Source organism: Lagopus leucura, unplaced genomic scaffold, assembly GCF_019238085.1.
Source record: "Lagopus leucura isolate 7727_CA_CO unplaced genomic scaffold, USGS_WTPT01 Super-Scaffold_100159, whole genome shotgun sequence".
Lineage (NCBI taxonomy): Eukaryota > Metazoa > Chordata > Aves > Galliformes > Phasianidae > Lagopus > Lagopus leucura.
Window position 1 is genome coordinate 33,972,623 of NW_024962335.1, and position 27,685 is coordinate 34,000,307.

The 27,685-nt window shown below is 43.9% G+C and overlaps 1 protein-coding gene across 2 annotated transcripts; it reads right to left on the minus strand.

The window, feature by feature from the left end:
- Positions 1 to 333: 333 nt before the first annotated feature.
- On the minus strand, positions 334 to 9,457 carry LOC122190409 (cyclin-dependent kinase inhibitor 1-like). Of its 2 annotated transcripts, none has more exons than XM_042890387.1 (3): positions 9,305 to 9,457; positions 5,478 to 5,920; positions 334 to 1,896 (listed from the first exon to the last, which is right to left on the minus strand). In XM_042890387.1, coding segments are annotated over exons 1-3 (513 nt in total). In that variant the 5' UTR covers positions 9,307 to 9,457; the 3' UTR covers positions 334 to 1,828. The 2 variants fall into 2 exon arrangements, with proteins under 2 accessions (XP_042746321.1, XP_042746322.1); XM_042890388.1 differs by having other exon boundaries at positions 5,478 to 5,923.
- Positions 9,458 to 27,685: the final 18,228 nt, after the last annotated feature.

The window sequence follows — 27,685 nt, forward strand, 5'->3', positions numbered from 1 at the left end:
AAAAATGTAGATTAGCCTGTTCTAATCACAAGTCAAGTTTAAAAATAATCTCACAAATTGTCCAACTTCTCACCTGTATCTCAGTGTGGTGAGAAGCTTGTTACAGAATGGTCCAGTCATAAACACACCGAATGCATGACTAGCAGCATTTGCCAAGGTTGACCCTTATCTGGCTTCAGTTGCATAAAAATGCCTTTGACATCAGCTGGAGCAAGTTTGGTTCCTCATTACATCACAAACCCAGGAGAGAAAATCTCTTCTTGTGACTCTCTTGCATGCATCTGGAAACAGGTTCCAAGAGCAATTTGCTGAGCATATTTGTCTCAGCATATAGAAACAAATCATCGCTGTTTTTTTGCCAATTGGGGGCAAACATTATTTACATCTGATCACTGCAGCTCTTAATGGGAAAAAAATAAATGCTCTAAACCATCCTGACATTGCGTGCAGTGCAGGATGTATTACTTCCTTACTTCAATTCCTGTGTGCACAACTGACGTGCACATGCATGCGCATGTTGGTTCTTCCTGCCCAAGATAAACCTTGGCTTGTTTAGATTCAAGATGAAAAGTAGTATTCCACCACTGCACAATGTCCTAAAAAAGCTGACATTTACAAAGCTCTTACCAAATGTGTTCATTAAACATCACGTGCATCTTATGGCCATATGCAGCAGTATAATTCAGAGTGTATATTTTATAGGTTTCTTTTTCTGTTTTACCCACTGATTATTATGTGCTGTAAAACCTCAGTTATCCAAACCAGTCAGGGGAATGAAAAAGGGAAATAAAAAGTAGGTGATGGAAAAGTCTGTTAATAAATGCCACAGAAAAAGCAGTCCACACAATGTCAAGATCATTGTGTCATTAATGCCCTTTTTCTTCCTACAAAAACAATATTAGTATGAAAAAAGCACTAAAAGCAACTAAATAGCTTACCTCTTTTGTAGCACATTCTTACAAACAGCAGGCATTTTTAAAAACTGTGGATGAATGCACAGCAAATTTTATCCTAATTTACACTGCAAATCCAAAGTCTGAGATGGAATAGTACAGCTGAAAGTAACAGGTGAATTTTTACACAGCTGATAACAGGAATGACTTAAAAGATGCAAGAGTATATCTGGAAACATGTACTCATAACAAGCTGAACTATCCAATTCTTCCACAGTGGGCAGACATACAGAGTTAACATGGCTGCTGATATAAATGGAAGCTTTCCCAAATAATTTCAGCTTTCTCCATTTACAATCCAGCAATACTTGGCACCCAAGTGCTGTTACTTATGCTCTGGATAGCTGTAAGCACAAAATTTTGTACCTGATAAAAACCACAGATGTGCCTGGGAATTATTCTTAGTTGTCAGACCTGTAAAAATGAGATGGTGATATTTAATAAGACACCCTGCTTTAAGGAAAAAAAAAAAAGCATATGCAAAGACACAACAATATAAAAAATCCCAACTGTACCCTGATATGTCCAAGAACCACATTACACACATATGTGCTGTTTTTTTTTTTAAGTCATTTTCTCATGTCCAGTGATTTTTAGTGCACATTAAACTGCTAGCCTTCACTGAATCCTGTGGAGTCCACATGTGCTAACTAGTGTCTTTTAAGGCTAGTAATTTCTCACTGAAGTGTTTCCAGTTGATTTGGCCTGAACTCATTCCAACCAAAGGTTTTTGTACTTGCGAGATCACTGTCATCAGTATACATCTTAGTGTCATGTCCTTAAGGGTCCAATCCTGCACATGAAGTTTTTCAATGCTAAGGAAACCCAGCAGATGCTTGTAGCCTCTCTGGTACAGGACAGTTCAGTGCTTGCTTTCAGGCAGTTGGCTTCTTTGCAGCAGCTTGTGTATTCGTCCTCATTCGCTTCTTTCCTGAGTAGTAATCTAGAGAATAACATGCAAACAGACAAAATTACAACTGTGATGCTAATAAGGGCTGCTTCAAAGAAATCTCCTGAATCTTGTTTTTGTCATTTGGACTCCTCTAAGGCTAGTGAATGGATAAAACTAATACTTTTAGTATGTTCCATATAAAACTGTGTAATACCAAGCAAAACAAAGGAAATATGCTGGCTTTTATCCAGTTTTGATCAAAAGGCTCTATTACACAAGATGAGCAATGTGACATTTAACTCCAGTTTTTAGATCTACTGCTGCAGTGCTTTCCAGTCAGAAATAGTTATTTTTTCCTCCTTAAACATTAAAAAAAAAAAAAAAAAAAAAAAAAAAATCACCAAGAAGAAACATCTTTATGGACTACTTTATTTCTGCTTATTAGATCAAATGTGGACTCAGGCAGGGCTGCATAAAACCTTGCACTGCTACTGAATTATAACTTATTCTTCTCTCAGGTAGTAAGTACTATAACTCAAGGAGAGAGAACTCCTTTCTCATACAGTCATGTGGTTGAGCTTCTGTTTTCAGTGGCAAATATGTCAGTATTAACTACAGAACTACAAATACAACAAAGGGTTTATATAAGATTTAACCCCCTGCCTCCCACCCTCACACTGAAAAAATACTCTTTTCAGGTAGATAGGGCTAAATTAGCTGAAATAGAAGATAGATGCTTATTTTATGTTTAGAATTGATGGGCTTACCTGGTGTCATTTATTTGTACCCAATAACAAAAATACTATTTAAACTAACCGAGGATATGGGCTTCACAGTGTTTAAACCTGAGCTTTGCGTAGAGTCAAATTGGCAACATGAACATGAAGAGCAATAGTCCACTGCACTCTCTCACAAGAGAAAAAGAATAGCAGAAAGTAACGTAATCCTTATTACACCCATTTATAAGACTCCTACATAGCTATCTTTTATTTCACTTGGGGAAAATAAATGCATGATGGACATGCTTAGCAGGTGGAAGTCAGAAAAGAGACAATCATTATTCCCATTTCTGCCTATGAAGAATTCAGCTAGAGGCCAGCTGCTGTGTGCTCGCATGCCTCATAGCTGAGACCAGTTTCAGAACTGATGGAAGCATGTAATAGAGGGATACAGACTCCCCAGAGCCATATTTAACAGTTCTAGCCTTTCTCTAAGACACTAAACAGAGTCCATGGAAGATGACTACTTTCACTGAGGGCCTCTGAAGAGCAGTTCCACTGGCATAAGCAACATACTGAGTAGGAATATCTTGCCTGCAGCCCATCAGTAGGAAAACCTGAGCGCAGGGACCTAGGAGGGAATAATTTCTGTTTAAACGTACTTTCCTAAATACCGGATTTCCTTTCATCCCCATTTTGTCCCATCCGCCTTGCAGAAAATGGGGCTTTATAACTGTTTCTGAAGCAATACCAGCTAGTGAAGACGCTAGATTGTTAGGAATTTTCTCAACCTTTAAGCAAAGGAGACCTAAAACCTCTCCAAGAGCAGCCTAGGTTTGAACCAGACTGACACAAACCAACAAGTTAAGAAGTGTAGAGGTGGTGTGGTTCACCAACCTTTGCTATTGAAGAAAAAAATAAAAAGAAAGGGAAAATATGAAAAAGACTTATAGCCTATAGCTGATCTGGTTTTTGAACCAGAAAACAGTAGAACCACACTGGGACCACAGTCAAAAAGGAATGAGGATGGAGCGGTGTACATAAAAGGGGTGGGAGATAGAAGGAAAAACCTACCTTTTGTGTTGGTTAGCTCTCTGCATGTTTAAGGAGTCAAACAGAGCAGGAAAACCTCTGCTCCTTCCACTCCAGAGGCACCAACATCCACAAAACCCCACAGCTGACTTTTACTATGCTGATATTTATTTAATGGCCCACAGCTGTCTTTTAAAGTCTAAATTAAACACACATTGTTGGACCTTAATGTAAAGCACTGCAGTGTTTTTGTTGACTGAAGGAGAATGCAGCCATGCCGATAACTGTGCTCAGATCCAACCTCAGATCTCAGTGCTAAACAAACTTCATCAGAGGATGGTAGAAGCTGAGTGAATGGGCAGAAGCAATGGGTCAGAGTGTATCAGTAGATATTACTTTCCCATAAAATTGTCTGAGTTTTGCCTGAATTTCTTCAGTTGTACCCAAAAGTTTTCTGATGCTAGAGGGAAACTTCTAACGCATAGTTCAACTGGCAATACGAAGGCTGTAAGCTTTTGTGTCTATCTGTATGTCTGTCACTCTGTGTGCAGGAATGAGAGAGAGACTGATCTCCAACTTTCATCAAAAAAGACAACTGCAAACTATTTTCTTGGCCCATTTCATAGACCCAGATTCCTTGGGGAGAAGGGTACTGATATTGTGATATTGGACTAAAGTGTTTTTTCTTATGAAAATATATGTGGGAAAGTGTTAAACTGTGTAGTGTGGTATTCTGGTTTCCATATCCCCTGTTGAAATGTTTCTTGCCTGGGGAAAAAAAAAAACAGAAGAAAAATATCCTCTGGAAATATCTTCATAATTTACTCCCACACACCCAGCGAAAGATTTACAATTGAGCAGCAGTTCCCTCAAACCATCACAGCACTGTACTCTGAATTACTCTTCTGTACTCCTACCTGTAAATTATACTGTTAATTAGTTAATGGCTGTAAAGTGGTTTGGAGAAGAAAAGAGCACTCATTAAATATCATTGCTCTGTACACTAGTGTACAGTGTTCACTCTTCATTAATCTCCAATCTCACCCCCAACCTCTCTCTACCAATTAAGTTCCATACCCTCAAATAGCAAATTATTCTATTCCCTGATTTACTGTGATCAACATCGCTGTTCAGAAAGTGTTTCCTGAACCTTAGCTTCAATTATCTCCAAGGCTATTTCAAGCCGGTGTCTTACATCAAATTCCAAAAAGGAAATCTTTGGTCTAGGTCTTGAAAACTTCAGACTTGGATTAACAAAATCCTCAAAAGGACATGATTTTTCAAATAAGCTCAAATTCCTGTTGAGAACAGTAAAGGGTGGGGGTGCAGGGGGGAATTTCCAAAAGATCTTGGTATGCAGATGCTAAAGACTTTCAAGAACCGAAAGCTCTTTTATGGATGCTGAAACTCCTTTGTTTTTACATCTGGCAGTAAGTTCTGCTCAGTGGCATTTGAAGACCTAGCCTCTTCTGCCACCTGGCCAAGTTTAACAACGATCTGCCCTTACATTTCTCAGATGCCTTTGCTGAGAATAATATCCAAGCTGAAGTCAGAAGGTGAACTGATTCCTGCTTGAGAAATAACTCCACTGCTTTTCTCACACTGTTGTCTAACCCTCCTAACCATCCCAATCAAGTGGTCACTATCTTACCGCTCTGACTCTGGTAGGTCCTAAAGGGACCCTGAGGGCCAGGAGATGGTTATGGCCCAGTACCTCCGAGAAACACATCACACGCCCATTTATTTATATTTTATTTTCTTTCAGATGCTGCTATAAAAGGCTGCATTTTTTTTAAAGTAATGCCAGTGCATGTTCCTGCCACAGAATTTCTTGTTTGGAACCAGGTTTGGTCATCAGAGTAATACCAAGGCCTCTCATACCTGTTAAAGACATCTGTCTTCTTTTCTTTCCTTCTGGGACCTTCCCAGCTCCTGTTTGCTTGGAAGCCTTTGGTTTCTCTGCCAGTGCCGTCAGGGTCAACCGGTGAGCCTTTTCTTCCCTACACAGGGGCCGATTCAGGTGCCGCAGTGGCCTCCGGCTCTCTCTCACCACACAGCTGTGATAGAAGGTTGGCACCTCATGGCCCCCCAGCTCTTCCCACTGCAGGAATCCCTCCATTGGCACATCCTGTAGGAAATCGAAGTTCCACTTCTGCTTGGCCCCTTCGATATTGCTGCACAGCATGTGCTGGAAGTCCCAACGCAGCTGCTCATGGTCTACTGGGCCAAAGAGATTCCGCTGGCTGTGCGCTATCCTCCCCAACTGCCACTCCATCTTTTCTCCCTGGTGCTGCTCTCTGGCGAGTGCACCCAGGAGCGATTCCCTGCTGAGGACAGAAAGACCATTATCTGCGTGTGGCAGTAAACCCAAATCCCTTTGATTCTGCCATGAAGACTCCTGGCTTATTTTGGATGAAATTTATCCCAGTATCTAGACCAGAGCAAAAATCCCTATTGAATTCTATAGGATTTGTCTGTGGCAGCAGCTTTGACAGGGAACAGGTAAAGCTGAAATGCCTTCACCTCTTATGTGCATCCATATTCCAGTGTATACCAAGCAGAGGTTTGCTGTATGGGGACAGAGCTGTACAAGGAAGTGGAGAACACTCCTCGGGGCAGTGACTGTTATTTTTCTTTGTTGTGCTTTGTTTACACTGCCTAACAGTGAGCAGTCTTGTTTATAGGACTCAGACTCCTAGGAGCTGCTGTAGTATGAACACTGGCAAAAGAAAGCGCATAGAGGTGGGAGTTGAGAAAACTGCCAAGAACATCTTTTTAAACAAAGGAAATGTACTGAAAAGGAGGACTTCTAGAACAAATAATGGAGGTGGCAAACAAGAAAATATACAAACTAGTTTAGTTTTACAGTGGAGGTAGTATTACCATCCCAACTACTCTAACCATTTATTTTACAGCATTGGCCAGTTAGAGGACAAAGATGACCAGAGATATCACTTGGCTGTTGCCTGATACTTTTATTCCTATGTCCTGAAGCAAGTGCTTGAGAAATGTCCCAGTCCCAGGCAACAGGATCTCATTTCTGGTATCAGCAAATCCCATTCAAGCACTGGGCAGGCCAGCATGTGGGCAAGAAAGGTTTGCATTTTCCCCTGGCAGGTAAGGTGGAGGCATGGCAATGATGAGGAAATAAATCAGGCATTTTGCAAATTTCACAGACCAACAAGGGCTGGTACATACAGTTACCAAGTATGTTCACCTACTAATTTCTGCTCAAGTGCTCAACTTCTGAAAGAGCTTGAAAATAGATCTTCAGTATCATTCAATTATTTCTCTCCCTGCATTCCAAAACTCAGTCCCTTCTCCAAAGCTGCAGATGCACTGCAGAGGACAGGCTAAGAAGAAACTTTAGAGAAAAATTAGCAAAGAGCCATGGTTTGGATCTGTTGCACTACTGAATTCTGAAGGGTATGAAGAATTTAGAGATTGAGCTAAGAGAGTTTACCAACTATCTGCAGACCATGCAGATAGTTAAAAATGCAGCAGCATAGCTTTTGCAGAGCCACACGTATAGGCTTGGTCTCCAGCATCCCAAAGGGTGCTTCTGCCGCAGTAGACACAAACCCAGATGCTATTTCTGTAACCACCCTTCCCTATTATTTCTGCAGGTCTGCATCTAATCTAAGCAAACTCCAAGCACCCCTTTGCACTCATGCCCTAGTGCCTGTCACTTTGTGGCTATAGTATCAAGAACTTGTCAGCCAGAGGTTGCTGTTGGCATAGAGATTGTTTTGCACACCAATTGCAGCGAGGGGATGCAGTCACCTCATTTCAGGTGGAAGCTGAGCATCAATTTTGCAGGTGATAATGCAGAGTAGCAGAGCTCCAGAGAGGCAGATGGGCTCTTGCATCCATTTGTGAACCTTATTCCTTGCCCCTAGTGGCTCTGAAATAGTGGACCATGGATGCATGGCCCACAGTCATTGGAAACTGATATTGGACTTCCAGGCGTAGGTTGCCCTTCTGGTACGTGTATTTATTTCCAAATGTGTGTGGTGCTCTGAAGGCTGATGGCTCCCAAAGGTAGAGACAGGCACATGTGAGTGTTAGGACAGAAAGCAGTGGAGTTTCATGCAATTACGGTGTCTCCCTGGCTCCTATCAGTGCTACTGCATCATGCCACATGACTATAACCCCAGTAGATGCTCCTATGCGGTCGCAGCAAAGTCTTTGGGAAAGTACTTTCTCAAGAAGCATCAGAGAGCACGCCAACAAGAATAATCCTTGAGGAGGCATCCAGAATCCCAAAACTTAACATAAACTTTTCTCCGACTTGCGTGCAAACTTGCCCTCAGCCATGGGGATGCTCAGTGGTGCTGGCTGTCACTACAGCTAACAACAATCACACTGCTGCTGTGCTGCTTTTTCATCTGGTGCCAAGAACCCAGCAACCTAAACTAAGCTCATTGAAAGGCAATCTGTCAGTCTCAGGAAGGCACAGCCAGTGCTTTGAAGGAAACGTGAACTAGGAATTGCATTACAAATTGGCCTTTTGGAAAGAGCCAATCAGGGCCAGGAAGAAAGAAGGTGTTCATCAGACATTTGCTGCCTCCATTATTTTTTTTAAAATTTATTTTAACAGCACATATGAATGAACAAGGAGATAATCTGTCTTACTCTGTTCATGATTACAAGAACAGGGGAAGAGCTGCTCCAGGGCAGACTATGAACCATGTGTCTTGTCTTTAGGGCTGTTTAATTCCAGGTGTTTCAAAAGAAGATAAAAAGCCTGCAGAGAGGATAATTATAGAATAACCTTTCCCTACAGAAAGTTTCCTCCTAATGCTCTTAATTATGTAATGAATCACACATGCTTATAACTATTCTAAACTTACATCATGCGTATATGTGGACCGTTGCTGTTTCCATTACTCACAGTCACATCCAGAGTTAAATCCTGGCCCAGCTGCAGCTGGTGCAAGCTTACTGCTGCAGAGCTCAGATGCTTTTTGCAGGGCACTTTCCAGGTCTCACTCTAGGGCTGCACTATCACTATTCCCACATGCTGGTCTGAGCTGCAAGGCTGAATTAAACACCTGCAGAACCTAACTGAAACCCTTCAGAAACGCAGAAACATCGGTAGGGTCTCCTTTCTTGATCCACATTTATTGTGACACCCAATAAGTTGCAAGCCCCATGCTGCCAGCATTAGACCTACCCGTATAAGTGTTGCTCCTACAGGCAGGATGCAGGAAAGAAAGCTATAGGGAGCTAGAAGTGGCTGAGCTGTGTTACGGGCTAGCTCCGGGGGAAAGAAACACAAACTTCCTCAGGTGCTTGCTTCTTGGGTCATGCTTTCAGAGTATCAGAGAAGCAGTAGGTGGCATTTCCAGCCTTCCCACGTACACACAATTTAAAAATATATAAGCCAACTAAAAGATGATGATTTGGGAATGGATGCTGTGGATTATTTTTTTTTCGTTCTTCCGATGCAGGTCTGTTTCTGTCCTAATGTTGACCCCGAACGAGCGTTGCCAGTTATGAACGTTTGCCTTCCAGCACCTCGCTTGCCTGCGGCAGATGCTCGCACATTTCTATACAAACCCTCCTGCAGAAGGGCACACCTCCCGTCAGGGTGCACCGGCAGCCCCGACCCCGCCACGCACGGCCACGGACAGCCCCTCTCCGCCACCGCAGCCCGCACCCGCTCCCTCCCGTCCCACCGCTGCTGATGGGCGGAGCTCACTTACATGCGGGGACACGCCGAGTGCCGCCCCCTGCGTTCTCCTTCGCGCGGCCCAGGGAAGGGGTGTCCCCGGCAGCGGCGGACGACGAGGAAAGCAGCCCGGGTCTCAGGCTACCGCCGGGCTCGTAAAGCGGCGTGGCGCAGCGCGCCTCAGCCCGGCTCCCGCCCTGCCCCGCCTCACGTGCCGCCGGGAAGGGCTGAGCTGAGCCGGGCCGGGCGCCTCGCCAGACGGCGCTGCACGTGGCTCCGCAACGTGAGGGCCCCAGGCGGCTCCGGCCAGCTCGGCGAGGCCGTGGGGAGCCGATCGGCCTCGGGCTGGTGGGGCTGCGTGTCTCGTGTGCGGAGGAGCGCGGGGCGGCTGCGAGACTGAGGAAAAGGTCATGTGGAAAGTGGGTGTTTCTACTGTCGGAACCTCTCAGGTGAATGGGCGAAATGGGAATTTTTGGCCCCCCAAGAATGAGGTGGCTGAAGACAGAGAGGCTGGGCTGTGAGGATGGGGATGCGGATCGTGCTTGCACAGAATCACAGCATGGCTGAGGTTGGCGGGATCTCTGGGCCCATCTGTCCCAACCCCTGTTTGAGCAGGGCTGCCCAGGGCAGGTTGCCTAGTCCTATGCCCAGGTAGCTTTTGAAGATCCTTGTGGAGAAGACTCCACAGCCTCTCTGGGCAACGTGTGCCTGTGCTCTCTCATCCGCATAGCGCAAAAGTGCTTCCTCATGTTCAGAGGGAACCTCTTGCATGTCAGTTTGTGCCCATTGTGTCTTGTCCTGGCACTGGTCCTCTGAAAAGAGCCTGGCTTGATCCCAGGTGCACCTTCAGGTGCTTGTGGGCTTTGCTTAGATACCCCTGAGCCTTCTCCAGCCTGAACAGGCCCAGCCCTTTCAGCCTCACAGAAGACGTGCTCCCAGACCTCATTCACCTTCTGTGACCCTTTTTCTTGGGTGTGGGCAATAATCAAGGTCAGGAGGCTTGTGCCAACCTGTGAATCTGCAGCGTCCTTCTCTCCAAGGTGGCCCTATTTGTGAGATGGCTGTCTAAACTCAGCTGTCTAAACAGAAGGACCCTGAGATAGATCAGTCTGCAGCACATGTTTATATATAATTGTGATAGATGATGTATTTTCCTGAGCAGTTTTAACAGTATGTTGCTTTTCACAGAAGGAAAGTGTTTTCCAGTTGCTCCCCAAAAATGTGTGAAGAAGGCTGAACAAGCCCTCTGTAGCAAGGTAGGCTTGTACTGTTTTCTGCATTTTTCAGGTTAGAAAACATAGGTGAGAAGTGGGGTGGCATTTTGTTAGCACTGGAGCACTTCGGTATTTCCATTTCTGCGTTTGAAAGGTCTGCTTGTTTGTATTGCTCTGGGTTTCTGTACTGTTACTCATGAGTTGGAAGAGAGAGAGAAACTGGAGAAAAGTTATGCTTTACTTCAATTCATTTACAAACCAGAAAACCTATGATTTTCTTCAATTTGTTTACAAACCAGAAGGAATAGCATTAATGATGATCAGACAGACTAAGCTAGGGAGTGTCAGGGGCAGATGTGAGAATGACTTTGAGCTGTTCCCATCAGAGCATTCCACAGCTCTCGTCAGCCTTCCTACCACCTTATTTCCCAGCCTCCCCCCCCCCTACCCCCCCCCCACCAGTGTTTTGATTTTGCTTTTGGTTTGTAGTGTTCTTCTTGCTGCAGGGGTTGTGCTCCAAAGGATTATTTTCCAAGTTGGATTTGCCATCCATTCTGACTTTCTGAGATCACTCATCTTTTGATGTCTCACACTCTCCACTTGATTCCCATGCACAAATGTCTTACAGTTTATGAGGTGGGGGAAAATACAGTGGATGATGAATGTGCCTGTTGTAAAAAGAAGACCATATGTATGTTGCCCGTTTTTCTGTCTTGTACTTGTCACATCCTCCATGTGACATCTAGAAAACTGAGGAAAAAAAATGAAGGATATTGGTGGTTTTGGTGAGAAAGAATTGTTAAAGTAAGGCAGATATAGTAGATATGAAGATTGACATCATTGTTACTATTATGTCAGCTTTGGTCTCTGCAATGCCAGGGATGTGTGTTCTCTCTAACTTGTTGCCTCTCTGAGTAAGCAAAAAGGCAAATTGCTGCTATAGGTCAGAATGCTCTAATAATGTGTGCCTTGAAAAATGCTATTGAGTAAGTTCCTATTTTCAGTTAACTTCTTAAGTGGAAAGATAAATGGAGACAAAAGAGTCAATGCTGCAATATCTATTCACCTGTTCACTAGAGATTAATTTTCAAATAGGCTTAGGAATATTGTCTGTATCATAAAACCCAGACATAAACACTGGAAAAATTAAGGACCAGACAATCATCCACACTCCATTTATCCTCTTATGCATTTAAAATATAATCACAGAAACTTGACCCTGTATGATTTTAAGGACATAGGAAAACTCCAGATTTTTTCTCCCCTCCTTTGCTTCCTAAAGCAGGTTTTCCATTAGTTTTCATATATGCAGTAACTCAGTAACTGAAACAGTATAACCTTCTTACGAAAAAGCATAGCTTGAAGGCTCAGTTTTGAGAGAAAGGTAGGGAGAACCCTCTCTATAGGGAGAAAAAACCTGTTTTTGAAAAGAAGTGATGGTTTAGGTGTCTTCAGCGTGCAATGTAATGACTGTTCACGAGTAGGTCTGAACCCCCCAAATTGCAGTTCTTTATGTCCAGAGCTGCTTTGATGGGATAACCCTGTGCTCTGTCTGGATTCAGTATGGTAAGATGGGGAATAAGGAGGGCTGGGAGGGCAAGAAAAGTAGAAAAAGGATGTATTTCCTAAAGAGAAGTATGGTATCACCTATCTTCTGGTTCTGTCAGCTCTGTCTGTCTGATCTTGCAGATTGGCAGCGCTAAGGAGGAAAGAGTTCATGCACCAGCAGCAAAGGCAGAGAGTCCATCACAGTCCTGCCTTGTTCTCTCCAGCCAGGCAGGATGTGCTCTTTGTATCGGGACAGCTGACAATCAGGTAAATAAAGATAAGGGTGCCAGAAAATTTGCTGTTTACTTCTGGGCTCTGGCCACAAGTCTTCCTCATTACTGTATGTGAGAGGGATGTTTGGAGCTGCTCTATGTTATTACCTGAATCAAATTTTTGGTCCTCAGTGTTTAGGCAGTCAGATTCAATCATCCTTTGCTTTTGGTCAAGTTTTTCTTATGTGACAAGCAGCAAGACTGCAAAACAAAGCTATGTAAATTGGTACTGTGCATCTGAAGAGAAGCTCTTCAGCTACGTTTTGTAATTTCATCCCCCTTCATTCACTCCAATATAGTCTTTCTTAAGAGGTTCTTATTTTTAACTGTATTTTCAGTGTTGTAATTCAGAATTCAACCCTTTGTTTAGGGTGAAAGCTACTATATGATGTTCCCAGTGTGTTCTGGAGAGTGTTGCAGACTCCAGCATGTATAGAAGAAATGAATTTAAATAAGTTAGTTTTGTAAACAGAGCTTCCAGAGGAGGGCCATGAAGATGATCAAGGGGCTGGAACACCTCCCCTATGAAGAGAGGCTGAGGGAGCTGGGCTTGTACAGCCTGGAGAAAAGAAGGCTGCGGGGTGACCTCATTGCAGCCTTTCAGTGCCTAAAGAAGAAGGAGAAGTACTTGGAAGCAGGTGACCTGCTGTTTTATTCAGCTAGGGACTGTGAGGGACAGAAGAGATCCGACACTTGGGACCAACCTTTCTAATGAAATGGTCTGACTGGCATTATTAGGAGGGGGCTATGATGGCCAGTGTATGTGGTCACCTGGAGTCAGTCGTGATGGTGAAGGAGGGAGGTCACAGCACTGAGCTTCATTTTGGTTTCTGTTTTTTTTGTTATTTTTTCCTAGTGGAAGCACTTGCTTTTGGTTAGTCAGAAGAGCAAGTGCTTTTGTAACCTTCCTGCCATCAAAGCTGCCCCATATCTGTCAAGGCTTTGAAGAAAGTTGGAGCTGTGTCAGAATCTTGGCCTTAGGCCTCCTTTTGAGGCCGGCAGTGATGTCAGCGGCAGAGGGTTTGGGCTAGCCCTGCTCAGTTTTGAAAAATCCCTCCTTCAATTTTGATCCCTTTCCAGCTGTTTTGCTCATGAACCGGGCCAGGAGGTCTGCTTTCATTCACCCAGCTGCATCTGCAGTTATGATTGGCTGGAATAAAACTTCAACATCCTTGACGGCTGTGTGCTTCAGAGCAGTGCCTGATCATCAGCAGGTGAAAAAGCTAGTATTTTCTTGTGTAATTCAGTGCATGGTGTTTTATGCCTTCCTCTGGAGCGTCTGGCTCTAGTCACTGTCTGAGATAGATGCTGGGCTAGATATAGCATCTATCTGCCCCAGTATTGCAGTGCCTATGCTCCTATCTCCCTTGTGGGCTGAAGTCCTGTGATATCCTTCCAGCTGGTAATATGCCCAGGACAGAATTTTAGCACCGTCTGCCACTTGAAATGCTTACAGCCTCAATTCTTGAAAATAAACCTGTTTGAATGAAACAAGTGTATGGAAATGAGCTGTCTTCCCTGGTCCTTTTGCTATCTCTCTGGGGATGGCAGAGTGTGCAGGAGAAAGGAAGCATGAAGTGGGGAGGGAGGAGAGGACCTTGGTGAAGCCTGACCAGGGCACTAGTGCTTCCCCTTCTCCTTTCTCCTTGCTGGGGATACAGGAATGAACATTTATATCACACAGGAGATGTTTGCCACAAAACACGATAGTTTCAACTGCAAATGAGCTCTAAGGATCAGTTTCACTTGGTATAAACGCAGCTGTCCTCATACCTTAACCCATCACCTGACACGTTGAAAGAGAAGGAGAGAGTCGAGAGCCAAACACAATATTAATCAGAATTGAACCGTTCTTGGGACTCTCATTTTTCCTTCAGTTTCCATGTTTCAGTTACTTACTTCATTTCTCCCAAACACCAGGAATGATAGCCCAGGCAATGGCCTGCAACATCACTCATAGGGCAGATATTCTTGTCTCCAGCACAAATGTTTAGTTCTGGTTAGTCTGCAGCCGAAGCAGTTAGCCAGTTGGCTGAACTTCCCTTGTGCTTTCATCAGGGTTTAAAGTGAACCCATGCTGTCAAGGGAGACGGCAGATATTTTATCCTTTTTTCACATTTATGTGCTCTGAAACAGCTCAACTGGGACAAGTTAAGTCTTGAGGGCATATACGTTGCCACAGAAGTGTCAAAGAAGATTAAAAACAGGCACAGAAGTTTGAAGGCTAGACTAACCCCAAGAAAATGCTAGAAGGGAAGCTTTTTTCTCAGTGCTAGGTAGAAGGAAGTTAGAAACCATCCATGAGGACACTGTTGGCTGTTTTTTCATTCCGACAGCCTATATGGAGGTTGCAGTTTGGGTTTATGTGCTTTGTAGTAAAAGAGATAGTCATGAGCATATTTTCTCCCATTATAAAAAATAATTCAACTAACTTTTCAAGTGAAGAGGGTTCACAGCAGTAGTAGTGGCTCCAGTCTATTGAGAAGATCATTAAAGAGGCTTATATTGGAGGCAGCCTGGGCTTTAGTGACCATACCCACATTAAGTTCATGATATCAAGGAACATGGGCCTGGCGAAGAGCAGAATCAGGACCCTGAACTTCAGGAGCTGCTGGCTGTTTAAGGAATTATGAATGAGATTCCCTGGGAAACTGTCCTTGGGGACAAAGGAACGGGACAGAGTTGGCAGTTCTGTTATATAAGGATGTTACCCTGACATGCAGAAATGGGATCAGGAAAACCAAGGTAGTTTTATATGGAACTGAACTTGGCATGGGATGTGAAAAATAACAAGAAAGATTTCTTTAGACACATTGGACGTGTGAGATAATTAAAGGAGAATGGTAAATGAGAAGAGACAAGTGGCTTCAACAGACATGGAGAAGGCGGATGTACTCAATATGTTCTTTGCCTTCTCTTTACTGACAGTCAGGCCTCCCATGTCCCATCACCTCTAGGCTGGGGTTGGAGAATGGAATCTCTCCCACTGTAAGAACAGAGCAAGACATACACCACCTCATGAGACAGAAGGATACAAGTCTATGGGGCCAGATGACATCCATCCCAGGGTCCTGAAGGAACTGGCTGATGTGGTTGCCAAGGTGCTCTCCATCATATTTGAAAAAGGGAGAAAGGGAGACCCAGGATCTCTTCTCTGACTGGAAAGATGATGGAGCAGATCATCCTGGAAGAGATGTAAATGCACATTCAAGAGGAGGAGGTGATCCTAGACAGCCAGTCCAACCGAGGGCAGATCATTCCTGACTGATCTGGTGGCCTTCTATGATAGAATGATGGGCTTGGTAGACAAAGGGAGGGCAACAGATGTCTTCTGCTTGGACTTGTGCAAGGCTTTTGACATGATCCCACACCATATCCTTGTTTCTAAATTGCAGAGAGATGAAGGCTGGACTAGTTGGTGAATAAAGAGGTGATTGGATGGTCACAGCCAGAGGATTGTGGTCAATGGCTCTTTGAGTAGATAGAGGCCGGTCATGAGTTGTGCCCCTTAGGAACCATCTTGGGACTAGTGCTCTTCAGCATTTTAATTAATGAAATAGACAAGCAGTGTGTGTTTGCAGCCCAGAAGGTCAACTGTATCCTGGACTGAATCAAAATGGGGGTGGCCAGCAGACCAAGGGATATGATTATTCTCTTGGTCTCTTCCCTTGTAAGGTCCCATCTGGAGCACTGCATCCAGGTCTGTGGCCCCCAGCACAAGATGTGGAGCTTTTGGAACAGGTGAGCCTTCAAGGAGAGCCTCGAAGGCGGTCAGAGGGCTGAAGCACCTCTCTTGTGGAGAAAAGTTGAGGGAGCTGGGCTTGTTTAACTTGAAGAGGGGAAAGCTCCAGGAAGACCTCATTGAGACCTTCCAGTATTTGAAGGGAGCTTATAAAGTGGAGTGGGACTGACATTTTACATGGTCTGAAAGTGGTAGGACAAGGGGAAATGGTTTCAAACTAAAAGAAGGGAGATTTAGGTTAGGTACTGGGAGGAGGTTCTTCACTCAGAGGATGGTGAGATGCTGGAATAGGTTGCCCAGAGAAGCTGTGGATGCCCCATCCTTGTAGGTGTTCAGGTTGGATGGGGCCCTGGGCAGCCTAATTTAGTGGGTAGTAACCCTGTCCACGGCACAGCTGTTGAAACTAGATGGTCTTTGAAGTTCCTTCCAACCTAAGCCGTTCTAGGATTGTTTTAGCACATATATGAGTTGGAAATGACATGCAGATGGTTCTTGCTGTGCTGTCACTTAGCTTCCTTTCTGAATGATGAGGAAAGCTGCAGATAAATTGATATCAGCATAATCTGATTAAGAGACAATGAGTTGGAAAGAGTAAGAAGCTTAGAAGAGCCTGCTAGCATTTCAGTTGTGTTGAGGCTGGGACAAAGGGGAAGTGTTTCATATGGTATGTTGTGAGTAATGAGGAGTCAAAAACTGGGGTATAGATATGTTAAAGGAATGTTTAGTCTCAATTTCAGAAAAGATGTTCTGTAAGCTGTTACACTGATTGATTTGTTTCCCATGGGAAATAATGAGGACAAGATCTTTAAAACGAAATGGAGCAAAGAATGAGAAAATTTACAAACAAAACCTGTCCCGAACTGGCCCAGTGTGAAAAACAAGCACCCTTCCCTCCTTTTCTGCCCTCTGTCGTTCTTGCTCCCAAGTTAATTCCTCTCCATTAATCCTTAATTATATGAATTGCCACAATGTATGAGATGTTTGTTTACATGGTGTGTTCTCTCCCACTTGTCCCACTTTTCTCCTGGATACTTTTCCTCCCTTCTCCTTCCTATGCTTGCTTCCTCTCATCCTCTCACACCCTACTACCTGCCCACAGAAGCCAGGCTGGATCTCTTCTTGTTCATGGTTCATGGTCTTGGGGAGTTAATTGCTGTGGAAGGCTGTGGTGTGCTGTGATCTGATGCTAGCAGCTTACTAGCAAGAAGACACAGATTTTCATCCATTCAGCCCTATGGACCTTATAAATGGCGGGGAAAACTGTTGTCTCCATTTTGCTTTTACATGGTAGTTGAGAGGTAGCCAATAGAAAAGGTTTACTTGAAGTGGCAAGTCAGGGTCAGGAATAGGCTGACTCAGTCCTCTGGTATCTCATCTCAAATCCTTTCCCCTGGCTGGCAGTTCCCACAGTCCTGTGGGTGCTGTCTGATGTATCTGTTCAGGAAGGGCAGGTGGAGCACAGTTGGCAATGTGAGAGCACTCCCAGCATGTCAGGCAGTACAGTGGGAAAAAGGTGATGCAGGGGCAAGCTGGGCTCAGGACTTAGGTGTGATGCTGGAAACTTCCCATGGGTTAAACATTTAAACTGTTGTTGCTGTTTCTTTCAACAAATAAGCAAGGCATACATTGCAACTTATACCAAGTAAGGAAGTCTCTATAAAACATTCCCCAGATTTGAAGTAATCATGTTTTTCAATGGAATAAAAAAAAAAAAAAATTGGCACATAGCATCTTCTCTTAAGCCTAGGCAAGACACACACATTCATTTCCAGTAGCAGCACAAAGCGTTCTGACTGTAACTAGGTGAGAATGCTAAACAGACCCGGTTTCCCTGTTGGTGTCTGAAAACAAGGATAAATTCCTCAGCAGACAAGAGACAGATGGTGCAGACATTGCTACAATCCTGGCTTTCTGGCATTAGAAAGTTGTGCAAATCCGAAGGTTCAGAGTGTGAAGGATTCTTAATTAATTGTTATCTCTACCGGGATGCTGTCATTCTTTGCCAGTAGCACAGAGGGCTTGCAGTAAGCTTAGCTCTAGCAGGCAGGCAAAGTATTTCTGTGATGGCTTTAATTCATCCTTGGCTGGATGAATAACGCACTGTTTGTCATGCAGAGTAAGGGAAGTGAGACTCTTGTTGTTCTAGATAGACAGAAGGCTAGAGAAGAGGTGCAGTTTTGGACAGCTATTCTCTCCTGATGCACTTGAGGAGTTTGTGGGGGAATGTCTGAATTCAGCACTGTCATGGGTTTGGTATTTGTAGTGTTGCATGCTGCACTGAAGTGTGAACAGCATGTCTATGCTGCCGTGCATCACCATCAAACTGCTTCAGTACTGACCATCCAGATCAGAGCAGCACACACATGGGCTGGAAGTTCTCCTTATTCATCCAATGACTGCTGCTGCATTGCTGCACTCTAGGGTTTCTTTCTTGGTCTGTAGTGGGAATCCCTACTGAAAATGAAAGGACTCAGGAAGCTAAGGGACAGGTAAGGGGACACCCACAGCTTCTTGTTTGGCATAAAGGGGCCACAGTGGTGAATATGAGCAAGTTGTTGTCAATGAAGTTAAGCTGGTGTGTGGAGTGGAAGGCTGTTTGGTGATTAGGTTGGGGACAATGGCAGGCTGGAAGAGGAGCAGTGAAAGAAAGATCACAGATGCAAAGTGGGAGTAGAGATAGGAAAGCTGGTTGTCTTGTATAGAAACTGGGAGATGAGGGGAGAATGTTAGCTAGCTGGAAAGAAAGGGCCTAGATCAAAGAACTCAAAATAAGGAAGGGAAAAAACAAGACAGTGCAGGAAGGGAATCATCTGTAATGATTTGGAAAGACGTATCTGTCCAAGGAGCACAGCTCCTCATATCTTGAAAGGAACTTATTCTCCTCTGCTGTCAAGAAGTCCCTGGAACCTGAGAGCAGTGTGTCCTGTATGATTGTAGGACAGAGATATCTTTTTCAGTTATCTGATGTTAGCTCAGGTGAGAAGTATCCTGTGCATCAGTGTTTCTGATGAGCCTGTATGACCTGGTTTTGCCAAACCCTGCTGTCTTAGACTGTCACTTACCTCTTAACTCTACCATTTGTGACATTTACATAGATAGCGTTTTATGTTGCTTTCAACAGTTCTGTTAAGTTGGATTTAGTCAATTCTGGGTCCAAGACTATTCAACATCTTCATTAATGATCAAGATGATGGGCACAGTGCATTCTCAACAACTTTACAGATGATGCAAAACTGTGAGGAGTGATGTGTACAGCAGTGGGTCCTGCTGCCTTCCAGAGAGATCTTAGCAGTCTGGAGAAATGGCCTAGCAGGAACCTCATGTAGTTCAACAAGGAGAAATGCAAAGCTGGGAAGGAGCAACTTCTGGGAAGAAGCACCAAGACATGCTGGGGGCACTCAGCTGGAAAGCAGCTTCTCAGAGAAGGACCTGGTGGCCCTGAATGAAAACAAGTGGAACATGAGCTAGCAGTGAGCTCTTGTTTCTAGGAGGTCCAATGGCATTCGGGGCTGTGTCAGGCAAAGTGCTGCCAGCAAGTCAATAGCGGTAATCTTTCCCTTCTGCTCAGCACTGGTGAGACCACAACTGGCATGCTTTGTCCAGTTCTGGGCTCCTCTGTACAAGAGAAACATGGATAGAGTCCAGTGGAGGACCAATAAGCTGATGAAGTAACTGGAGAACCCCCAGTTGTTTCTAAACCACTCCTTTGAGGAGCCATTTAGAAAGATGGACTATTCAGCCTGGAGAAGAAAAGGCTCAGGAGGAATTTTGTCAATGCGTACAAAAACCTGAAGGGAGGATGCACAGAGAACAGAGCCAAGCTCTTTTCAGTGGTACTCATTGCCAGGACAAGAGATGATGGGAACAAACTGGAGCACAGGATGTTCACTCTGAACACTAGGAAGCACTTTTTTGCTATGCAGATGACAGAGCATTGGCACAGGTTGTGGAGTCTCTTCCCTGGAGATTTTCAGAAGCTGACTGAACTTGGGTCTGGGTGTCCCTGCCCTAGGTGTCCCTGCTCAGGGTGTCCTTGCTTGAGCAGAGATCAAAGCAGATGGACTTAGAGGGCCTGCCAACCTCAACCATGTTGTGATTATGTTGTTTCTGGGGTTTCCTCCCTTTACATGCTGCTCATATACTCTTAATTTTCATGTTCTTGCTCCATAGCATGTTTTACCAGTTGGTCCTCTCCTCCCTTTTTTCCCATAGTTCGACATGGTAGACTGAAGTACCTGAGAGCCTCTGAGGAGAACTCTTGAGTGTGCAAATAACTGAGCACCAGCAAATGCAAGTGAATGTTTTCAGTCATTTCTTGGTGTGGTCAGCAGTGGTTCTGGAAAGACGTGTTATATATCTGACTGATTAGACAGGACTGATTAGACAGTGCTGACTGATTAGACAGGATCCAGTCCTGCTAAGCAGTGTATCTGGAAAAATGTTAATCAAACAAACCAGACAGTCAGTTTCAGTGGCTTACAGAGGATTCTGAAATGGTTTCATACATATTTTTCATTATCAAAAGCATGACATAAATGTTTATTTGATCCTCTCAGGAATTATATTGTGATTTCCCCCTTAATTGATTTGAAACAAGCTTTTCTCTTGTTTTTCACTAGTTCAACTTTTTGGTAATCTGTATGCATTTTTACAGTGTTCCAAAATACCGAACATTTATATGTGGCTCCCCAAATGGAGATTATGGGATGGGGGAAAAAGTAGAAGAAGAAACTACACTTTTTTAATCAGTTCTGCCTCTAATGCTGGAGGCTTCTTTTCATCCATAAGAAGGCAAAGTCAGATTTGCTTATCTTAGGGATCTTAAATGTGTTGTGCTTCAGTCTCCTGCAGGCAAGAGATCTCACCCACTTGGTGCTGTGCTGAGCCCAGGCTTGAGCTTACTGACCTTCCTGGAGCCTAATGACTGTTGCTCCATTAGAGCCTTTACAGCATCAAAACATTGGCTCATTTGCCACCTTCTCACTCCCACCCTATAAATGAGGATTGTGGGTTACTGCTGTGCATCATCAGTTTTGTGCAATGTGACTGCTCCATCACATGTCAGAGCTGTTTTCTTAGTTCTTTCCCTCCATGTCCTGAAAGCTTTTCATTAGTCATCTAAGGGAGAAAAAAAGTACCCAAACTCTGTATTCATATTCCCATGGTGAATTTTCCTGACTGGATTTTTTTAGATACAGGCTTTGGATCTGTGCTTAAATTTTTGCAGTTGTGAACAGCCAGATCAGGAAATCATTATTTGCAAAAAAGAAAAAAAATAAAACCAGGTCATTTGGGCTTCCAGGCTTGTGGCTCACTTCATTTCCTGGCAGACTGTGTAGCATTCAGCTTTGGCTCTGCGGTGTGAGCCCTGCATTTCTGGAAATTTGGGTCACTTACTTCTAGGGGGTCAAGAAACAGATTTAGATTACTGCTTTCTATCATTCTAAGTTTAAAAAATCTCTCTTTGTTTCTTACGTGGAGCTTCTGACACCAAGCAGTCCCTATTATTTATAATAAAATCTTAAAAATAGGTTAAAAAACCTGGGGGTCCCCTTAAAGTTATTTGGAAAATCCAGAGTGTCTAAACTGAATCCTTATTATCACTCTTGTGATCTTTGACTGGCCTTTCGCATGAACATGTGGAAGATTAATCTTCATGCTATTTTGCATGTACTTACATGGTCCCCTGATGCTATTTCAACACCATTGACATGGCGTTTTTAGCTGGAGAACATGTGTTAGAATTAAACTTCTTGTTAGTCAAAGCGCTTCTCTGTTCCCTGTTTTCCTCCCAAGCCTTCAATGATCATTTTGCTAGAGAAGCAGAGATGCAGACACCCAGCCCTAGCACTGATTCTAAACTCTGCCCAGATCCTTATTCACCTTCCCTGTGTGCTGATTCTAGGCTTTTATAGGTGGATGTTCACTAGAAATGTTATTCACAGTGTGTAAGGGGAGGTTGGGCTGCATGAATCAGAGCCCTGATAGTCCCTGGCTCAGTTGTATAGTGGTGTCTGACTCAGGCTTGTTTTGGTAGTCCCAGTCATGGATCTCAAAGCAACTGGAACTTCTTGCCCCTATAAGGTACTGTGTATTAGGCATCACTTGCAGTGGTGTTAGTCTGTTCTAGTTGTTGCTATTATTAGTGCTGTGGCTGTCCCACAAGGTGATCGGCTCATGTCTGAGTCCTAGCAGATGGCTGGCTTGGCTCTCAGAGGTGACTTGCTTTCCCAACAGGCACTTCTAAAGAGGTGCTGGGAAAACAACACCATGGTTTGTGGGCTTCAGTCTGGGATCAAGCAAAGAAGGCACATTCATAGCATCTTTCTTCCTTTGTTAATTTTCATATGGATGTTACAATGCATAGGTTCACCTCTGTCATAACTATGTGGGTTGGCTCTTCTACTTGTTGTTGTCCTATATTTTTCTGTAGGTATCCTGAGTCTCTGTTTCCCTCAGTACTTAGACACTACTTTTCAAGCCCTATGCTATAAATGGGGTTTTAACCTCCCACTGCCTGGAATCTCCCCTGACTTGGTATTGGCTTCACAAATACCCTATTCGAAGCTACTGAGGTTTCAAAATAAATAGCAGAAAAAGGAAATTCATTTCTATGTGGTGAAATTTACCATTGTTTTTTGGTTATCTTGGAACAGGTTATCCACACCACTGGTTAACACTGCCACAGATTTCCAGGCTTCCCCCCACCCCGTGCTGATGCTATTCTCTCCCTGCATCCTCCCTCATTTTCTCCTGTCCTCATGGTCCTCCCATCAGTCACAGGATGGGACCGAATGGTTTTATACAGTGGCTCAGAGCACTTTATGCTCTCCCTTGGGTGATACGTGCTCAGGTGATGGCCCCACCATGGAGGTAAGTGTTCTTCTTCAGCCTCCCATTGCACCATGTTGGCTGCGTTCAGCCCCATTTTCCACTCTCATTGCCCAGATGATTAGTGAGGACTGTGTCTGAAGTATAGGAGTGCCAACTGTCTCTTAAAACAGTGTGCTCTCTTAAAACTCATGTGGTGGGGGAAAAGGGGGAAAGAAATCCAACAGTACTTCCCTCCTCACTCTGATAAGCCATGGCATCACAAAGTACTCACCAGGAAATTCCCCATTAAACACTTGCAATAGTGTGCAGGTTTATATAGTTGCAGAAAGTGAATGGCAGATGGCTGTGTCTTAGCAGAAGACCTGTCAGGTTGTTGTAACATAAGGACAGACTGTGAATGGGAGTCACAGCTCTAATTTCTTTCTCCTTCATTACCTGTTGAGAAGGGCAAACCAGCCAACCCTGTGACACAGTGTTCTTGCTGCAGAACTCCTTTCTTGAGGTAACTGTTTATCAGCTGTGGTTTGTTTTGAGCTTTGTGGACCTACTGGTTTTGCTGAGGTGGGCCCCTTAGGAAGAACACCTCCTGTGCGCTGGACATGGTATTTTCAGCCCAAGGTCCTTGTCTATCTCACCCCCCTGTCAGATCCAATGAGAACCCAGTCTGGAGAGGCATTCCTGCATTTGTGCCACTGAAATACGTGGGTAGGTAGTCCACCTGACTGCAGGGAGAATGTGGCATGTTTAAATACAGGCAGACTTTGGGCTTTGAGGCCCAAAGAGTGAGCTTTATCTTGTGGGGTGTTGAATGGTGTTGACTTTTACTACAGCCAGGAAGGTTTGAGGGAGGTTAGTGCTCTGATGGGCTGGGGCTCTTTTTCCTGTGGAATTTCCCCTGCTTTCCTGCTGTAGGGTTCACTAGAGGGACTTCGATCAGACCCATTCCACTCCATTGAAATCCATAGGCTTTCACTGTAGCCAGAGCAATGTGATAGGAAATCGTGGCCAGGGTCTAAGGGGCAATGGAAAGTCCCTCAGTGATCTGGCTCTGACCCTGAGCAGCACTAGTTGTTAAAACGGCCAAGAAGAATTTGAATAAGCTAAAACCTTTACATGACTAAGTAATAAATTGTTTATGCAGCATAACTGGGGAAAGAAGGAAGACAATTTCTAAGTCTGACAAGAAAGCCAGCTTTTTATTAACAGCCTTATTTAGCCTGGAATTATCATATTAAGTGGTGCTGCTCTGTACTACCGTAGCACATAGCTGCTAGGAAATTGCTTCAAAGAAAAAGGGAAACAAGTTGCAGAACCAAGGGTCAGCTGTTCAGCAAGAAGTCATCTTTCCCACATGAAAGCCCATTGGATTGCACACCTTTACATCTGCTGACCTTCTCTCCATCTCAGTTCACTAGCAGAGAATTAATAATAACAATCCATTGGAATATTTTAGCAGATATTCAACTATTACTTGTATTACTGTTAGCAACCAGTTGTGGAAGGTGGCCTAGAATGCGATCCTATTGCCTAAGGTTGGTATTGCAACGGTGGTTGCCAAAGAGATGTCTGAGAATTAGGCATCCAGCTGTCATTCAGCAGGATTTATGCCCTCAGCTCTCTGGCTTTGTAGGCTTTAAATATTTCATGTATTATGTAGTGAAGCTGTAACGTTTGAATTCTGTGGAATAAACACTGTCATGGCAAGCAACAAGGACAGTAATAGCAATGGAAAGTAATTTAATATATCAGCAAAGATAACCTAATATTGTCCACTAGAGACACATTAGACATGAATGTAATATTATATTGCTATGGAGATATTTAAAAAAAAAAAAAAAGAATATTGGCAGAACCCTTTTCCACTGAAATCCAGGGACTGTTCTCTGAGACTTGAACTAGATCAACTGTAGCTGAGCTCTGGTTGCTGCTGAAAATTCCAGCAGTGGGACAGCAATTGTATGCATATACATCCAACTGCACACCCTCATAGGGGTAACGGCTGCCTGGAAGGTTTGTTATTCATGAGCTTATCAGCCATGGAGATTGCACTCCAAATATAGCTCTGGGGTTACTGAAGGCATTTTTGACCTGACGGAAGTTAATGGGGTTTTTGGCATCACCGTCTGCCAGGCTATGATTCCATCCTTTGTATTAAAACATATAGGATAGCTTTAACTTTGCAGAAACTTTAATGTTATATGGCAGGATTTCCTCATGCTCTGGAAAAAGAGTGTGATACAGAGGATGTTTTCGTTCTTGATTTTTGGAAACTAGAACAGCCAAGCTTGTGTCTTCGTGAAAATAGGACTCATTCAGTGTATCATGTTGTTCCAAAATGCCTAGTAAACATTTCTGTGTTAAGGTCTGACCTAAGCTTATCATTTAAAGATTTTTTTTTTCTATCTGAACCCTATTTTTTATTAGGCTGAGTTTGTCTTTTAAGCTCTGCTGCATGTGAATTTTGGAGGGAGAAACAGAAAGATTAAAATGGATGCAGCAGTCAAAAGGGATCCCGTGGGCAAAGCCACGATGGGTTGTGTCCTCTTCAGATCAGCAGAAAAGGGACCTAATTCAGCAGTCATTAGTGATGCTGGAGGAGAGCAATGAATTGGCACCAGATCATCATGCTCTACATGAGGGCACAGAAGAGGATGGTTTGAGAACAGCTACTGCAACAACAGGGGAAATGCTGAGTTTTGTTTATGGTACCAGAAAGAATTCAACTTAGTTACAGTTTGGTAAATGGGGAGAAAAACAGGGATGAAGAACCTGTGAGTCCCCTAGCAAGGAGGGATGGTTGCCAATGCCCACAGGCAGTGATGATCTTTGGGGATTCCAGATCCTGGAAACTCTAGGGATGGCAAGAGACCCAATCCCTTTGAGGAGATCTGAGCCTCCCCTTATAGGAGAGCTAAAGATAAAGGGGGGTAGCCTAGAGCAACCCTACTGACTTGTTTAAAATCCCTCCCAATCTGAAATTGAGTTAGCAGATCTGTCTTGTTTTCATTCCTGAGTAAAAACAGCTGGGGTGAAAGGAAAAAGCCAGGCGATGGGAGGTGGGTGTGGAGCTGGGGGTGGAGGTAGGGGGGAAGGGGGCTGGAGGCTGGAATAAAAAGAAGCTGCATTGGCCTTACTTTTGGGCAAGTGCTTGAAGATCTCTCTTGCTCTCTCTGCAGGGCGGGGTTTCTGCTTTGCATCTGCTGGCCTCCCATCCCTAACTTTTTATTTTTCAATTTGAAAATGTAGGTCAGTGATAGAGCTTAAGTCACACCATGCTAGAATATGTAGGTCAGGCACTCTGTACCCAGAAAAAAAAAATAGAAAGAGAATAAATTTTACAACTGCTTACAGCAGGAAAAGGCCACACTGGGAATTGGGCTTTTGAATGGGATATCCTCTCCAGATCCAACTGCCCAGGATCTTGTAGCCAAGAATAACAGGAGGATCAGAGAACGGGAAGGGGGAAGGGAATGCAGGAGATCTGACCAGCTCATATGACCCTTCATTAGAGACTTACAAAAAGGGTTGGTACGAGCTCATTTTTCATGGGTTTTAATCCCTCCTTCTTCTGATGCTGAGCCAAGGGTTTTCTGGAGAATCTGAGTCACAGGGACTGCAGCTGGAGAGAAAGGATTGATAGCAGTGGCTCTGCAGGCACAGCCAAGTGTGAGAGCTGGGAGGGGAGTGGTGGTGCCACTGGTTTTCAACAACAAAACAGTTTTTTTCTTTGAAGGAAAGGGAAAAAGAGTGGGAGGAACACACCAAAAATATTAGAAAGGGGAACACAGTTCTCGTCCTTATGTCACCATTTCTGCTTCTGCTCTTGGGAGCAACTCAAGCGCAGGGTTTTTATAAATAAAGTTGTGTGTGTGCAGGGGAAGTGTACCTGGTGAATTGATATTATGCTTAGCAAGAGGGAAGTTTGGTTTCCCAGCTTGTATTTTTGCCTGTCTTTTGCTTTATTTGGAAATTTAGGGAGGGACTTTTTTATTTTTGACTTTACTTTTCTCTTATTACAATAATAAAAAATAAAGTCTTTATAGAAGGTGCAGTGAAGAAAGAGATTTGATGGAGAAGAGAACTTGCCAGCCACAGAGACAGATGAGCTTCTCCCCTCTTCTCTAAACCTATTGTAGTGTTACAGGGAGAGGGTCTGTGCTGAAGCTTGACCCAAGCCATGTCCCTGGTGCTGCCAAGTCTGATATCTGAGCAGGAGGAGGGAGGAGCTGGATGGATGCTTGTGCTCTAGCTCAGTGTCAGCTCATTCCCTAGCAGTATGGGCTGGGCTTCTCTTAGGCAGTGGAACATTAAGGCTTCTTGATGTAAAACAGAATGCTCTTTCCCAGTTCCAGCTGGGATTTTATATCTGTCTGTCAGAAATTTACTAGTATTTTTCATAGCACATGCTGATGAAGGGCAAGAGGTGCCCATGTCGCGTTACATTCCTCTACCTGCTCTTTCTGTCTGGAGTTTTATTTTCTGCTATCGTTTTTCCAGGGTAGGTGAAAGGCAAAAGCTTCTAATGCCTCATTGGAGTTAGAGAATTTTCTTCCTGGATACTCTGATGACATTGGCAAATTTAAGTCTTGCTAGCTCTGGCACTGTATGGATGGGAGGAACATCTCCTGGGGTGTTAATCAGAACATGTTTCTCCTCAATCTCATTGTAAACTGATGTGTGCAGCTGTTTTCTTTCTACTCCATTACTTAAGGGGTCTAATGTTGGATATATCACACAGCTGAAAAATGACAGTTAGACACAGACACAGACCTTTGTAGAGATCTTTGTTTGGTAAGCATTGCTTA